Source organism: Halichoerus grypus, chromosome 1 (genome assembly GCF_964656455.1).
Source record: "Halichoerus grypus chromosome 1, mHalGry1.hap1.1, whole genome shotgun sequence".
Lineage (NCBI taxonomy): Eukaryota > Metazoa > Chordata > Mammalia > Carnivora > Phocidae > Halichoerus > Halichoerus grypus.
This window is the reverse complement of record NC_135712.1, coordinates 45,709,054-45,723,355: the sequence shown is the minus strand read 5'-3', so window position 1 is coordinate 45,723,355 and position 14,302 is coordinate 45,709,054. Positions and strand designations below refer to the sequence as shown.

Here is a 14,302-nt window from a genome sequence, read left to right as displayed (position 1 = left end):
TGGAAAACCTGTTATATAAGTAACAATCAATGACTAGCCGTGACCAGAGACAGGTCATCTTACTTTGCGGACCTTTGCTCCTTTCCTTCATAAAATATACGATTCCATCAGCCCAGACCGCCCTTTGGCGCAGCACCTCCTTTCCCTCCAGAGTTGAACTACAACCCCCACAATGCACCGCGCGCGGCGCCAGAAATGCCGTCCGCCGCCTCCCGCCGCTTTCCCTCTGTCCCTCCTACAACTCCCACAAGCCCCCTCGGCTCCGGGCCTAGGCCGGGCCTCGGGTGGAGGCGGAGGCGGAGGCGCGGGAGTTATGGAGGGGGCGGGATCTGCAGGGAAGTGCGTCAGAGAAGGCGCGGGGAGAGTAGGGTGCTGTGGTCTGAGCTTGAGGGTGAAGCTGGCGGAGCAGGAGGATGGGCGGTGAGTGAGCGGGGTCGGCGTCGCTGGGCGGGGGTCGCGTAGCCGTTGGACGTTTCCAGCAGTTTGAAGAGGGGCCCCTCCCCGGGAGGGGCTGGGGCCCGGCCGGTTTCGAGCCGCAGCGCTGCGGCGGGGTTTTTGCTTCGGTCGAGTGGTCTGGGGAGGGGCCTGGTCCGGTACCTGGGGCCCCTGGCCTGGGGCGGTGCAGGACTGCTGACCCCGGCCCCAGCTTGCCTCGACCTCCCCCGGCTCGGTAGTGCGCCCTGCGAGGTGACAGCGCCAGTTGTCCGGCCTGGCAGACAGCCACTCAGGGTGCCGGGACCTTTTAAGGTCATTTGAGAGCACCAGGTTGAAAGGATTAGAAAAAATAAGAATACAAAACCAACTTCTGGAGTTATTGTTAATCACTGTAATTGCCCTGATCTCTTCTGTGTCACACTTCCTGTCTTCCAAACTCAGCAACCCCAGTTTGCGAGCCTGTTTTCGTGCGCCTTTGTAAGGTGTTTGGTACGGTTACGGTGTATACTTGCAGTATTTGACTCAGCTTGATCCGCCTTGAGTCATTTTACTGCGGCCATTTACTACTGCCGTTGAGCCCTGTCCACGCCTGGGGAGTGTTCATATTTTGCCTGATTCAGTTTTTTTCTGGCTGAGGAAGAATCATTTAGTTTGCAGATGAGAAGATTCAAAAGTGTAAGGAATGGGGAGAGTAGATAGGAGTGGAGAATTTGGCAGCGTAGGGGAGTTTTCCTTAGCTTCAAGAGATTACGAGCAGATTGCTATCTAGCATTATTATATGTTACTGTTCTCTTTGCTCTTCTGCGCACCCGAACAACCTTTCTGTCTGGGTTAACAAACATCTCAACTCTGCCTTCCACATATCTCCTGACACTTAACCTTGTTTTTAGAAGGTTTTCCTCCTCAGAGGAATCTGGGAGGAGCCAATTTTCTCTGCTTGCTTTTCCTATGCCCTTTTCACACTCAAACCCAGAACACTTAATGCTCTGCAGCTTGAATAAAAATTCAGTCTGTAATTAAAATTTTCTGTATGGTACACTGCTGACTCTGAGCATGTCTATTGTTTGTATCTGTAATGTGTATGTCCATTTCAGTGTTGTCTGTTTTAGTGTGCAGGTGATAGACTAGAGAACAAGACCTCTGTCTCCGTAGCATCCTGGGTATGTGAGCATTCAATAAGTACTTTCATGATAATGAGTTTTATTTTGAACTTAACATGCTTGCCTTTATTTTTATTCTTTAATGATTATACATTACTTTAAGGGTCAAGGGTGGGGAATAGGATAAAGGGTGATTTTGAGATAATTCCTTTCAAAATAATCTCTGTATGTCCTTGAAGTCTAACTTTCTTCTTTCTCCAACTTTTAAACAGAGCAGTCTGAATGCCAGAATGGATAACCGTTTTGCTACAGCGTTTGTAATTGCTTGTGTGCTTAGCCTCATTTCCACCATCTACATGGCAGCCTCAATTGGCACAGACTTCTGGTATGAATATCGAAGTCCAGTTCAAGAAAATTCCAGTGATTTGAACAAAAGCATCTGGACTGACTTCGCTAGTGATGAGGCAGATGAAAAGACTTATAATGATGCACTTTTCCGATTTAATGGCACAATGGGATTGTGGAGACGGTGTATCACTATACCTCAAAACACACACTGGTATAGCCCACCAGAAAGGACAGGTATTTCTCTTATTTTAACTTCTGTCTACTTTACCTCGTCAATAATAAACAAAGTTATGTGATGATGACCCAATTATGTATAAGCAGGTTTGTGGGTTTTTTTCTCTCTGAAGAAATAAATCTATGTGTTTCTTCTCTCTCTTCCACCTTCTCTACCCAAGTTCTATGAATGACCATGATACTCGTTAATATTGGTTGGATAAGTTACTGTTCTTATCGCGTGAAAGCCATTTTAAATCTTTGTACTTACTCAGTAAAATTCTTTTTATTAATCTCACATATGTCATGAGGAAATAATTGGAAAAGTACATTGGAAAACTAAATATTTGGTAACTGGTAAAAGAGTTAGTGTCCAAATCAAACCAACAAATATGAATTGATAGTCTTTTTCTGTGTTAGCTGTGTTTTGGTAGTTACTATCATTTGCCCTGTAAATCTTAGAGGATATAATTTGACCAACTCTACGTTAAAATCTGTGCATATTTGAGTCTATGATAGAGTTTGTAGGTTAAAAATATGAATTACAGAAATAAAAAAATATAAGAAATTGTCTGATTTATTTTGCAAGCATTCTTAACATTAAAAAATTTTAATTTCCAGTTCTTAAAATGGAAACTTTAGAGCTCTAAGGAACAACTTTACAATTTGTTTCTATTTACGACTACTTCTGTTGACCACTTAGTGGGAAGCACTGTATTCAGATCACAGCACAACAATTACCATACATCACAAGGACAATCGTTGTGATTATATAATGGAAAAAAGAAAGTAGGTGGGGGGGTGAGGCTGAGGGGATTGGTTGAAATTATAAAGTGTTCAGTTCTACTTAGGAGAGCATAGGAGCACTTGATGTTTGAATCTTACCAATCATTTATCATTGGTTCAACAAATATTTATTACATGACTCCATATTCCATATAGTACATCAGGGAAAAATATAAATATCTTTAGTCCTGGGGAGCTAACATTCTAATAAGGGGTGTAGGCAGTAAACTGAATGAATAAGTATAATGGTATAAACAATAGTTAATTATATAGTATGTTAAAAGATGACGCATGCTATGAGAAAATGCAGCAAAATAAAGGGATTTGGAACATGTAGGGAAGGGGATATCGAGGGGCATAAGTTACGATGTTTAATAGTGTAGGCAGGATAGGCTTCAACAAGAAGATGTCACTTTAGTAAAGACTTGATGTAGGTGAAGGAGTTGACTATATGGAAAACTGCAGGGGGACTCTTTTAAGTTGGAAGGAACAACAACTGCAAAGGCCTCATGGTGGGAGCATGCCTGAAATATTCAAGGACCAGCAAGGAAGCCACTGGGCTGGAATGGAGGGGGAGAGAGGGAGAGTTGAGAATGCTGTCAGAAATTACTCTGGGGGTAGGGCAAACTTTGCAGGATTCTGTAGGCATGATAAGGGCTTCCGGTTTTTACTCTGAATGTGATGGAGCATTGTGGAGCTTTGAGCAGAGGAGAAATGATCTGCTCACCTAGACAGATGTATTGAAAACAGGCTGCAGACAAAGGTGGAAGCCAGGAGGCTGTTGCACTAATTCTTGTGAGAGATGTTTGTGACTTAGATCATGGTGGTAGCACTGAGCAGTGGCTGCGTTCTAGATAGGTTTTGAAGGCAGACTCACTAGGATTTCCTGGTGGGATGCATGTGGGCAACAATGACTAAAGTTTCTGGTCTGAGGAACTAGAAGGATGGAATTGTAATTACCTGAGATGGGAAGATGGCTGGAGGAGTAGGTTTGGCAGAGAAAATCAAAGTTCCTATTTATTTAAGTCTTTGTCTTCTCCTCCTTCCTAGTCTTCTTGCATATCTATTCTCAATTCATTTTACTGCTCCTACTTTTTGTTTTTTTTCCCTTCCTTGTGCCCATGTCTTAAGCCTACTGCTGAGAACCACTGGCATCCACTAGCCATCAGTGAATCCGGTGTGTCACTCAAGGCCAAAGAGGTTGCTCTCCTCTGGGAACATCTTTCAATATCACTTTTTATTTCAGAGAATAATTACTGAAAGGGATTTTTGTTAAATGTTTATAATTAAAACAACAAGCAGTCATTGTTATTCGTGTTCCAGAGTCATTTGATGTGGTCACAAAATGCATGAGTTTCACGCTAAATGAGCAGTTCATGGAGAAATTTGTTGATCCTGGAAACCACAATAGTGGGATTGATCTGCTTCGGACCTGTGAGTACATTGATCTCAGCAGTACAGTTGGGGGGAAAAAGGAAATAAATTTGCCATTCATTGATCTCTGTTATTGGAACAAGATGAGTCAGTACATTGCATCAACTTGGACTAAGATCTCTAATGGTTTCCCAGTGAACTCTGTTTTGTTGATAATGTATTTTAAAGTTAGATACATACTTACCAAATTGCAAATATGAAGTTGAGAGAAGCAGCAAATACATTGGATGACAGAATCTAGACCTCCCCAAAAGATGTTATTAATGGGCCCTTTTAAAGAGTAAATTTAATAAGGATAAATAATACATTCCTATATTTGAGATAAGCATTTCAGTTCAGGAGGCTGTTGCACTAATTCTTGTGAGAGATGTTTGTGACTTAGATCATGGTGGTAGCACTGAGCAGTGGCTGGGTTCTAGATAGGTTTTGAAGGCAGACTCACTAGGATTTCCTGGTGGGATGCATGTGGGCAACAATGACTAAAGTTTCTGGTCTGAGGAACTAGAAGGATGGAATTGTAGTTGAGATAGGGATATGTGAAAAAAGTTGACTACAAGCTCTGTATGAGTCAAGGGTCAGGGCTACCAAAAATGTTAATCCCGTTTTATACAGTATAACAAAAGTATAGATACCAAAAACAAATGAAAGCATTTCTTAGGAGCATTCTATCCGATGGTCAGACTACCTAGGAAATACTGTCTTCATATTTGGACCTGATATTCAGGCCATAGAGACTTACTGGAGCTTGCCCATAAAATGACCATGTCATGAGAGGAAGCACTGAATAAATGGCAAGTAGAGTTGACCCTTGAATAACGTAGGGGTTAGGAGCACCGGCCCTTTCACGCAGTCAAAATCCATGTATAACTTTTGACTCCCCCAAAACATAACTACTAACAGCCTACAGTTGATCAGAATCCTTACCAATAACATAAAGCAGTCAATTGAGACACTTTTTGTATATGTATTATATGCTGTATTCTTATGTAAAGTAAGAGAAAAGAGAATGTTACTAAGAAAATCATAAGAGAAAATACATTTACAGTACTGTTCTATTAAAAATCTGCATGTATGTCAGCCTGCACAGTTAAACCTGTGTTATTCAAGGTATTTAATTTTGTATCGCATATATATAAGAAGTTGATTACTAACAGAGTTTGAAGGGAAGTTGGAGAAAAGACTTTCATGTAGTTCCAAAAGGTAAAACTAGCACTAGAGGGTAGAATTTGGTTTAGAGTTGATATTAATACATTACTAATAATTAAAATAATGTAAAAATGGAAGGGGATGCTTTGTAAAGCCATCAGCTTTCTTCCTATGGTGTTGAGGGAATTTATGATAATTACAATTGCCATTTATTGAGTGCAGAGATCCTCCGCTTTGTGCTTTATGTATATTCTCTCAACAGGTCTTTTATAATCAACATTCATTTACTTCTCTTCCTGCCTTGAGATCCTATAAGGATGTAGATTCATTTGTATGTGGAGCCAGAAGGTTTTGCTTCAAATGCTGGCTCTACCACATACTGTGTTACCTTGTACAAGTTATTTATACCTCTTGCCTCAGTTCCCTCATTTATAAAATGGAGATAATAATAGTACCTCCTTCATAGGGATTTGGGGAGGATTAATACACAAAGCATGTGTATAACAGTACCTGACACACAGTGAGCCCTCAGTAATTGTTAACTGTTAGTGTCCTTTTACTTTAATCAGGTAGCATCCTTTTGAACAAAGTGCTTTAGAAAAGAAACCCCGATATTAAAGTATTCCTTTCTCACTTTTTTTTTTTTAAAGATTTTATTTATTTATTTGACAGAGAGAGACATAGTGAGAGCAGGAACACAAGCGGGGGAGTGGGAGAGGGAGAAGCAGGCTTCCTGCGGAGCAGGGAGCCCGATATGGGACTTGATCCCAGGACCCTGGGATCATGACCTGAGCCGAAGGCAGACAGACGCTTAACGACTGAGCCACCCAGGAGCCCCCTTTTCTCACTTTTTTAAAGAAGATTTTAAGGAGAGAGAAAGAGAGGTAGTATGAGCCAGGGGTGGGGGGCAGAGGGAGAAAGATAATCTTAAGCAGACTCCCTGCTGAGTGTGGAGCCTAGCACGGGGCTCGATCTCAGGACCCTGAGATCACCACCTGCGCAGAAACCAAGAGTGGGATGCTCAACTGACTGCACCATCCAGGGGCCCCTCCTTTCTCACTTTTTGAGAAAAGATCTAATTAGTACATGAATGAAATTACCATTGTGAAAAAACTGTCTGAAATCGTGGTAACATATCTTTTTTTCTCTTTTTCAAAATCAGATCTTTGGCGTTGCCAGTTCCTTTTACCTTTTGTTAGTCTAGGTTTAATGTGCTTTGGGGCTGTGATTGGACTTTGTGCTTGCATTTGCCGGAGTTTGTATCCCACCATTGCCACAGGCATTCTCCATCTCCTTGCAGGTGAGTCTTGTCATTATACTTACCTTTTATCTTCTCCCTGTTTCCATAGAGACAAAGAGTCATAATTCTTAAACATCCACACATTGTTGCCCCGTCCTCTTGCCTGAAAAGCTTTTACTGTGCTCTTATCTAGTTATGTGCTCTTATCTAGTTATGTTTTGTTTTCCTCCAAGGTCTATGTACGCTGGGCTCAGTGAGTTGTTATGTTGCTGGAATTGAGCTACTCCACCAGAAGCTAGAGCTGCCTGAGAACGTGTCTGGTGAATTTGGATGGTCCTTCTGCCTGGCTTGCGTCTCAGCTCCCTTACAGTTCATGGCTTCTGCTCTCTTCATCTGGGCTGCTCATACCAACCGGAAAGAGTACACCTTAATGAAGGCATATCGTGTGGCATGAGTAGGAAGCTGCCTGCTTTGCAATTGCCATTTTTATTATTTTTCAATATTAATATTTCCCCTTGTTTTCCTCTCATTTTTTTAATTTAATTTTTTTCTTTGTGGATATACCATTTTATCCTGAAAATCCATTCTATTTATTCACACAGACAGTTGTTTATTAATACCACTAAAATTTATATGGATTATTCTGAATGATTCCATCTTTTAAACAAACTAATCTAGGTTCAGAGTCCAGACAGCAAGAGATGAGTAGACACTTGGCACAAATTTGTGAAAGAAAACTGATAGTGGGAAATTGACCCAAACCCATCTACTGATATCTGTTAGACTTTTCAGTAAATAACTATCTCTGTTGAACTAGAAACTCTTTAGTGTCTCTGAGAAAACCCTCTCATCGTTGTCAGAACTTATGGTCACTTTGGTATTGTAGATAGCCAGTCAGCCAGAGCATTAGTGCTATTTTCAAAGACTTAAGCTATATAAAATAAAGAGATTATCTAAGATCCTTTTCCCCAAATATTGGCATATAGTTTTATTCAAGATGAAGTATGGCATCTGTTTAACCAAACTGTCTGTCTACAAGAAAGGAAGTGACAAATACAGTGTTTACTTGAAATTTTAACTTTGTAACTGCAAGAATTCCAATTCAGCCAGACAAGAGGATTAACCTTATTTTACTTTACATTTTTTTGTATTTTTTTTAGCTCTACTTAATATGTCAGGAGGATTTTCAGTACAACTAAACCATTTTGGATTTTTGCTCTTTGCCTCTTCACACATCAGGCTTATTAAGAGTGCTTTCTTTCTAACACTACTTTGGGGTCACAGAATAAAACTTTCCAACTGCTATCTATTTAGTCCAGCTCAGTACCATGAGGAAGATTCTACCATAATGACCCTCTGGAGCTAGGAAAACTACCACAAGACCTAAAGCTTTGGCTAGTCATTAACTTCCAACTATGGTCTTTATTTCTTGTGGTGAAATGATGTGCCTTTCCTTGCCTATATCCCTTCCTGGTGTGTATCAACATTATTTAACATCTTGTAATTCAATCATTTTTTTATAAATATGTCTATAAACATTGAACTTTAAAAAATCTTATTTATTTATTCCATTACTGTAGCACTTGACAGATTTTAAAAAATGTAACTTAGTAATTTCTTACAATATCCTAGATCTGTCTTTTTTAAAAAATAAAATAAAAAATGAGAAGAAACTCAATTGTGTATAGTGTCTGAGTTGATTTAAATCTCAATATTTTAGGTTAAAGAAGTACAGGATTCTGAACGAGCATCTCTGTGGTTCTTTGGAAAATGCCTTGTTTCTGGGGTCTCTGTTTTATCTTCCAAAAAATATGGGAACCCCTTGCCCCCATTAGAAAATAAGAGCCTCATGGGCGCCTGGGTGGCTCAGTTGGTTAAGCAACTGCCTTCGGCTCAGGTCATGATCCTGGAGTCTCTGGATCGAGTCCCACATCAGGCTCCCTGCTCGGCAGGGAGTCTGCTTCTCCCTCTGACCCTCCCCCCTCTCATGTGCTCTCTCTCATTCTCTCTCTCTCAAATAAATAAATAAAATCTTTAAAAAAAAAAAATAGAAAATAAGAGCCTCTTTATCCCTTATGTTTCAGAGTTTTAAAAACATGTTTTCATAGTTTTGTGATCTCTATGTGTCATATTTAATGTGGCTAGATTTTTAAAAAGTCGTATAATGGCTGTGGATATGTATGTTCTATAGCACAGAAATAATGAAGTCCGCTTCTGACTTACAACAAAGCCAACACTACTCTGCACCTCATTATTGCCTTTGCAGTTGCTGCTTACTCGCTTTTCCAACTTTCCTCACTCTTGAAGTTTCATTGTCTTTCAGCACCTTCTGTGGAAGGTAGAAAAGCTAAGTAGACATACAAAACACTTGGGCATGGGGTTTTAAAATTATTGACCAACATGACATTTTTGTATTGGGAAGATATTTATTTTGGACAACGTCCTTGCCTATTGTCACCCCAAAGTTGTCTGTGACTGTTGGTCCAACAGCAGTCTTTAATATGCGCTGTGGAAACTCAGTCACTACTGGACCTTGTGAGTCCCAGCCTCACTGGTAGCGTCCTGAAGCATGGAAAGCCAGCACCATAAACCCTGGTGTTGCATATGTGTTGGGATTGATAATTCAAGCACATTTCAAAATAGCTGTGGTCATCCTCTCTTGGGAAGACTTTTTTCTTTGAAACATAGGGGGCTGTATTGTTTCCTTTGATGTGAAAATTAGTTTTTCAGCTGTCTCGTTTCTAATCAGGTAGAACCATATGAAATTGCTGATACTTGACCATTTTTGTTTAAAACTAATAATCAAAAAATCAGTGGCAAGTAAAGTTTTGTTAATCTCTTTTCACCTAATCTTTGAAAGCAACCCCCAAAGTTAAAACTTAATTTTCAGATTTTTCAGAACATGAGTTTTGTGGCAATTTTAAGAAACATGTTTTAAAATCTTAATTTTATGGTTCCTAATCTCATTAAATGATGTGAATAAATATCTCTTATATCCTTTTCGGCAAAAGATTCATTTCAAAAATTTTTAGAGATAGCCATAAAAACAGTAAAAGTTGACACAATGAAAAGGGCAAAATAATCCTAGAAGAATTTATTTGTTCAGTTAACACTGCACCTACTATGTATGTCATGATACTCAAGGGTCTCAATAACTTAATAATTAGTAATAGTAATGTGTTAACGTTTGCCTGCTTAAAGTATTTCTGTGTGTGTGTGTGTGTTGGGGGGGGAAGGGAAAGAGTTGGTAAGTCACTTAAAGGTGGACTGATATAGTCACACAAGTGAGAAAAATGAGATGAGCACAGAACAGATCAATTTAGTTTGTTTATCCATTCTAGAGACCACCAAATTGCAGCCTAGCACTATTAAAACTTATAGATCCAGTCATGTTCAACTGACTATAAGAAGATAGTGTGAGGGCATTTTAAAAAATAATCCTCATGTGAACTTCCACCAGAAATGAAAACAACCTATTGAATTAACCTGATTTTGCCTGTTACAACACTTTTTGAGATTTCCTAGCAAATGAATGGGCTCAGCTTTGAAGATGCAAATTATAATTTCACAAGCTTGATGGAACTCTGTGCTGGCCGATATGGGTGGAGTCTTGTCCTCCTTTCAGCCCTCTACTCATAAGGGAATAATGATTCATACTTTGAAAAGAGAGGAATAAAAGAAACATCTGTGTATAGGAATTCTTTTTCTATTCCTCATCAGGTGTTCCAACATATGATTTTCCCTTGGATCAAATTATGATGCGTGCTGGCACCTTGCGAATTCATTATATGAGACTTTTAAATTACAAAAAGAATAAATTTGAAAGATTATTTGCTCTATGGAAGAAATTGCCATAAGTCCTTTAATTCCTCTTCAGTGCTAAAAATTCTATTAGCAAAGTTAATATGTTATTTAACATATTAACATTTACACGCTTTCTGCAAACTTACATAAAGTGCAATCCAATTTATATTACTTCCTACCTTTGCAGCATTTTCAAAATATGAAATGAGAAAAAGACAATTCTTTCTGTTTTGTCTTCACCTTTTAAAATACTCGAGTTGTTGGGTAAGCATCACCTTTCATCTCTGACTCAGTGTCTCAGGGTGTGAACTTGACCTCAGCTCTCCTTCCGCCTTTCCTCCCCTCTCAGTCTTCTGTCTAGACTTCTGTTCTTGTTGCTCTCTCTGCCACTTGTGTTGTCATTGATATGTTCAGGAGCAACTAGGACTCCCACGTTCCCATAACCTCCCACTGCCCCTTCCTTCACAATCCTTAGGCTTAAGGCTTATCTCCATAGACTGTGCTATCCAGTTTTCTTAGTCTCAAGATACCAAGGATGGCTGTTCAAAAATATTAAGCTCATTCTGTTTAAAACGGTATGCTCTTTGACTTTAGCTGCTCGATAATTTAAACCATCTCCGACTGTTGATTTATTACTACTCCCTACCACACATTCTCCAAATCTCTACAAAAGTTAGTTGTTGGAAACCCTTACTCTTCTTCCTCAACTTACATAGAGGGAGTTTTATGTTCTTTTTCGTGAGGAAATACTGGAATGAACGCTTCCAGTTTCTCCAGTCATTTTTGCTCCTCCCTAAAAAAGAAGGAATATATTATGATTGGAGATATTGCTAGGATCATGGCATCCACAAAAAGCAGCACAGTGTGTGATGGTTAAGTATCTAGCTCAGGAAACATTCTGGAATACTAAATTTGTAATCCCAGGTCTGTCACTTAGCCTTTCCAAGCCCCACTTTCCCCATCTGTGGAATGCTATGATTATCATACCTGCCTCATACAGTTGGAATGAGCATTATGTAAATTGCTGAACATAAAGTAGTCAGTCAAAAAATGCTAGTTACGACTGGCTGCATGAAGAGGGGATGAGGTCACCAAGCCTATAAAGCAGTGGCTCTCGGGGTGCCTGGGTGGCTCAGTCGTTAAGCATCTGCCTTCGGCTCAGGTCATGATCCCAGGGTCCTGGGATCGAGCCCCGCATCGGGCTCCTTGCTCAGCGGGAAGCCTGCTTCTCCCTCACCCACTCCCCCTGCTTGTGTTCCCTCTCTCGCTGTGTCTCTCTCTGTCAAATAAATAAATAAAATCTTTAACAACAACAAAAAAAGCAGTGGTTCTCAACCTCAGCTGCACATTGGAATTGCCTGGAGAACTTTAAAAAATATTTGTGCCCCAGAGATTTTCTGATTTATTCCGTCGGGTGTGGCCAGGTCACTATGATTTTTTTAAACCTTTCAGTGATTCCGTGGGTAACCATGTTTGAAAACGGTATTTGAAACTACGTTTTAAAGCAAGAAATAGGATTCCCTGTCTCCCAGGCAGATTGTTAGAAAGTTTAGAGTGGGTTCTGTCAGGTAAACAGACTTGGTACAGTGCGTGCTTTCTCCAAGCCCTTCTTTCTTGTGCTTTCCAGCACTCTCTTCTGCTGATACCTGGCTCTTTGAGACAGGCCCCAATCCATCCCACCACTGCTGAATGGAGATGTGTACGAAGAGTGTGCCTGCAGACCCAATACACTCCCCTGTGGCTTATCCTAAGGTTCAAATTTGGCAAGAGGTATAGGGAAACTCATTTGTTTTGGCTTCAATTCCAAATTACTTTCTTTAATCCGGTCCTTTCAGGGACCCTCTACTTTGGAGTGGTTAGGCCTTGTGAATTACTTTGACCCCTATCTGCTTATCAATTCATTGCATTCCTACTGTTTTGGTTAGAATCACACAGGACAGAGGCACGAATGATTGACATTAACCTCTACACAAGTCAGAAGTGCTTGAGAATGGACGTAGAAAATGAGGATAAAATAGTATCTGCCTCGACAGGTTACCGTGACAGTTAAATAGATCCTGAAATGCAAGAGCTTAATAAACGGTAGGTATTTGTTTCTGGAGGCCAACACGGCACACAGGGTGGAGGCAGCCTTTGCCTGGCCTGTGTGGTCAGGTTCTAGGATGTGCAGGAGTTGGAGCTGCTGTGGCTTGTCCTGTGACTTCCGTCCAGCAGGGATTAGGGCTGGGGCTGGTGCTACATTAGCGGGGAGAATCCAGTTTCCAGGTTCCAGTTTCCAACAGAAAGTGCTTCATTCATTACATAGGCTTTTTAGCCATCCTTGCATCTCAAAGTGGAAGAATGTTTAAAGCTTCTGTTTTTATCTTTTGTCTCAAACAAGACTGTACTAATGTGGGATCTTTGGTTTTTCAATGATTTTGCTAAGCATCAGTTGGTGATTTAAGATTAGCTGCCTCAAAAATCTGTCTTTATCTTGTTTAAATCCACATCCATTGAGGGAACAGGAAGAACTTGGATTTCCGTGGCTTATTCTCAGGCTCCTAAAATCAACTGCTACCACCTGGAATGCAATTTGATTCGGATGGTTCATTTTAAGAATTAAGCATGGCAACAGATTTCTGGAACACACACCATAGGTCCAACCTCTGGGTGTTAGTCGTGAGCACTTATAATAAGTTGCAGAGTGGCACTTTTCTTGTTGCCCTGGACCTAAAGGAGCATTCAAGGGCATGTAAGACAAGAAATTAACCAAAAAAATTCTAGAAAGAATTCAAACACTTAGGGCTATAAACCCCTTCTAGGCCTTACTTAGAGGTGTCAGAACAAATTTAACATCCTAACTCTGCAACTATCACCCCCTTCCTTGAAATAAGAAGATGATCAGAGGGAGAAAAGGGAAGAGGCCTGGGTGTCTAAGTTGAGAACATTGTGGCCTTCTCCTCTCCTCCTCCACAGCAGGGAGGTATGGACTTCCTCCACATGCTAGACACCATTCTAGGCAAACAAGCAGTGCTACCCTCTGGTTCATTCAAGACTTTCCCATCCATAGAACTGCCTTGGATTTAGACAGATCTACTGAAAATCCCAGCTCTTCATTTTACTGCTTGAGAATCTTTGCCAATTTAAATATTTTTTTTTTACACCTCAGTGGGATAAAAATGTCCATCTTCATGTTTGTTATGAGGCTTGAATAATACATGCTGAACACTTAGCATGGTGTCCAGCACATCTTAGGATTTCAAGAAATGGTAACTTAATTAATCTGCAGATGATTTCAGATCCCCAGCCTTGCCTTCTCTCCCAGGCTCTAGGTCTAAGCTTTCTAAGTGCCTTCAAGACAGCTCCATTTGAATATTTTCATGATACCTAAAACTTAATATGCCCAGATTTAAACTCATCTTTCTTCTCATAATTTCTCCAGTTCCCATTTTCTTTATGTTTCTTCCATCACCCAGATTTTTAAAGGTGACAACATCTTCAACTCCTCTTGTTTCTGTGCCTTATATATCCAGTCAGTTATCAAGGCTTTTTGATTCTACTCCCATAATATTTATCTCACTAAAACCCTCCTGTCCCACCCGGGTTCAGGCTACTGGATGACAGTAGCCTCTCTGCTGCTCTCCTCTCTGCAGGCTCTCTCCTGTAATCCATTTTACATACCCTGCCAGTCCAATTCGCAAAAGAATAGATTTGACCTTTTGTTTAAAAACTTTCAAGGAGGGGCGCCTGGGGGGTTCAGTCAGTTAAGTGTCTGCCTTGGGCTCAGGTCATGGCTCGGGATCCTGGACTGAGCCCT

The 14,302-nt window shown here is 40.4% G+C and overlaps 1 protein-coding gene across 4 annotated transcripts; it reads left to right on the top strand.

The window, feature by feature from the left end:
* Positions 1 to 295: 295 nt before the first annotated feature.
* Positions 296 to 8,380, top strand: CLDND1 (claudin domain containing 1). 4 transcript variants are annotated; one of them, XM_036070313.2, is made up of 6 exons: positions 320 to 420; positions 1,530 to 1,595; positions 1,808 to 2,117; positions 4,206 to 4,316; positions 6,625 to 6,762; positions 6,936 to 8,380. In XM_036070313.2, exons 3-6 carry the CDS (start codon positions 1,826 to 1,828, stop codon positions 7,154 to 7,156), a joined length of 762 nt encoding a protein of 253 aa, XP_035926206.1. In that variant the 5' UTR covers positions 320 to 420; positions 1,530 to 1,595; positions 1,808 to 1,825; the 3' UTR covers positions 7,157 to 8,380. The 4 variants fall into 4 exon arrangements, with proteins under 4 accessions (XP_035926204.1, XP_035926206.1, XP_035926203.1 ...); XM_036070310.2 differs by having other exon boundaries at positions 327 to 420; positions 1,545 to 1,595; XM_036070312.2 differs by having other exon boundaries at positions 332 to 420; positions 1,552 to 1,595.
* Positions 8,381 to 14,302: the final 5,922 nt, after the last annotated feature.

Coding starts and splice junctions, on each gene's coding strand:
- CLDND1 (XM_036070312.2), top strand. Junction 1,596..1,807: donor CTGTCTCCGTAGCATCCTGG/GTATGTGAGCAT, acceptor ACTTTTAAACAG/AGCAGTCTGAATGCCAGAAT. Junction 4,317..6,624: donor GATTGATCTGCTTCGGACCT/GTGAGTACATTG, acceptor TTTCAAAATCAG/ATCTTTGGCGTTGCCAGTTC.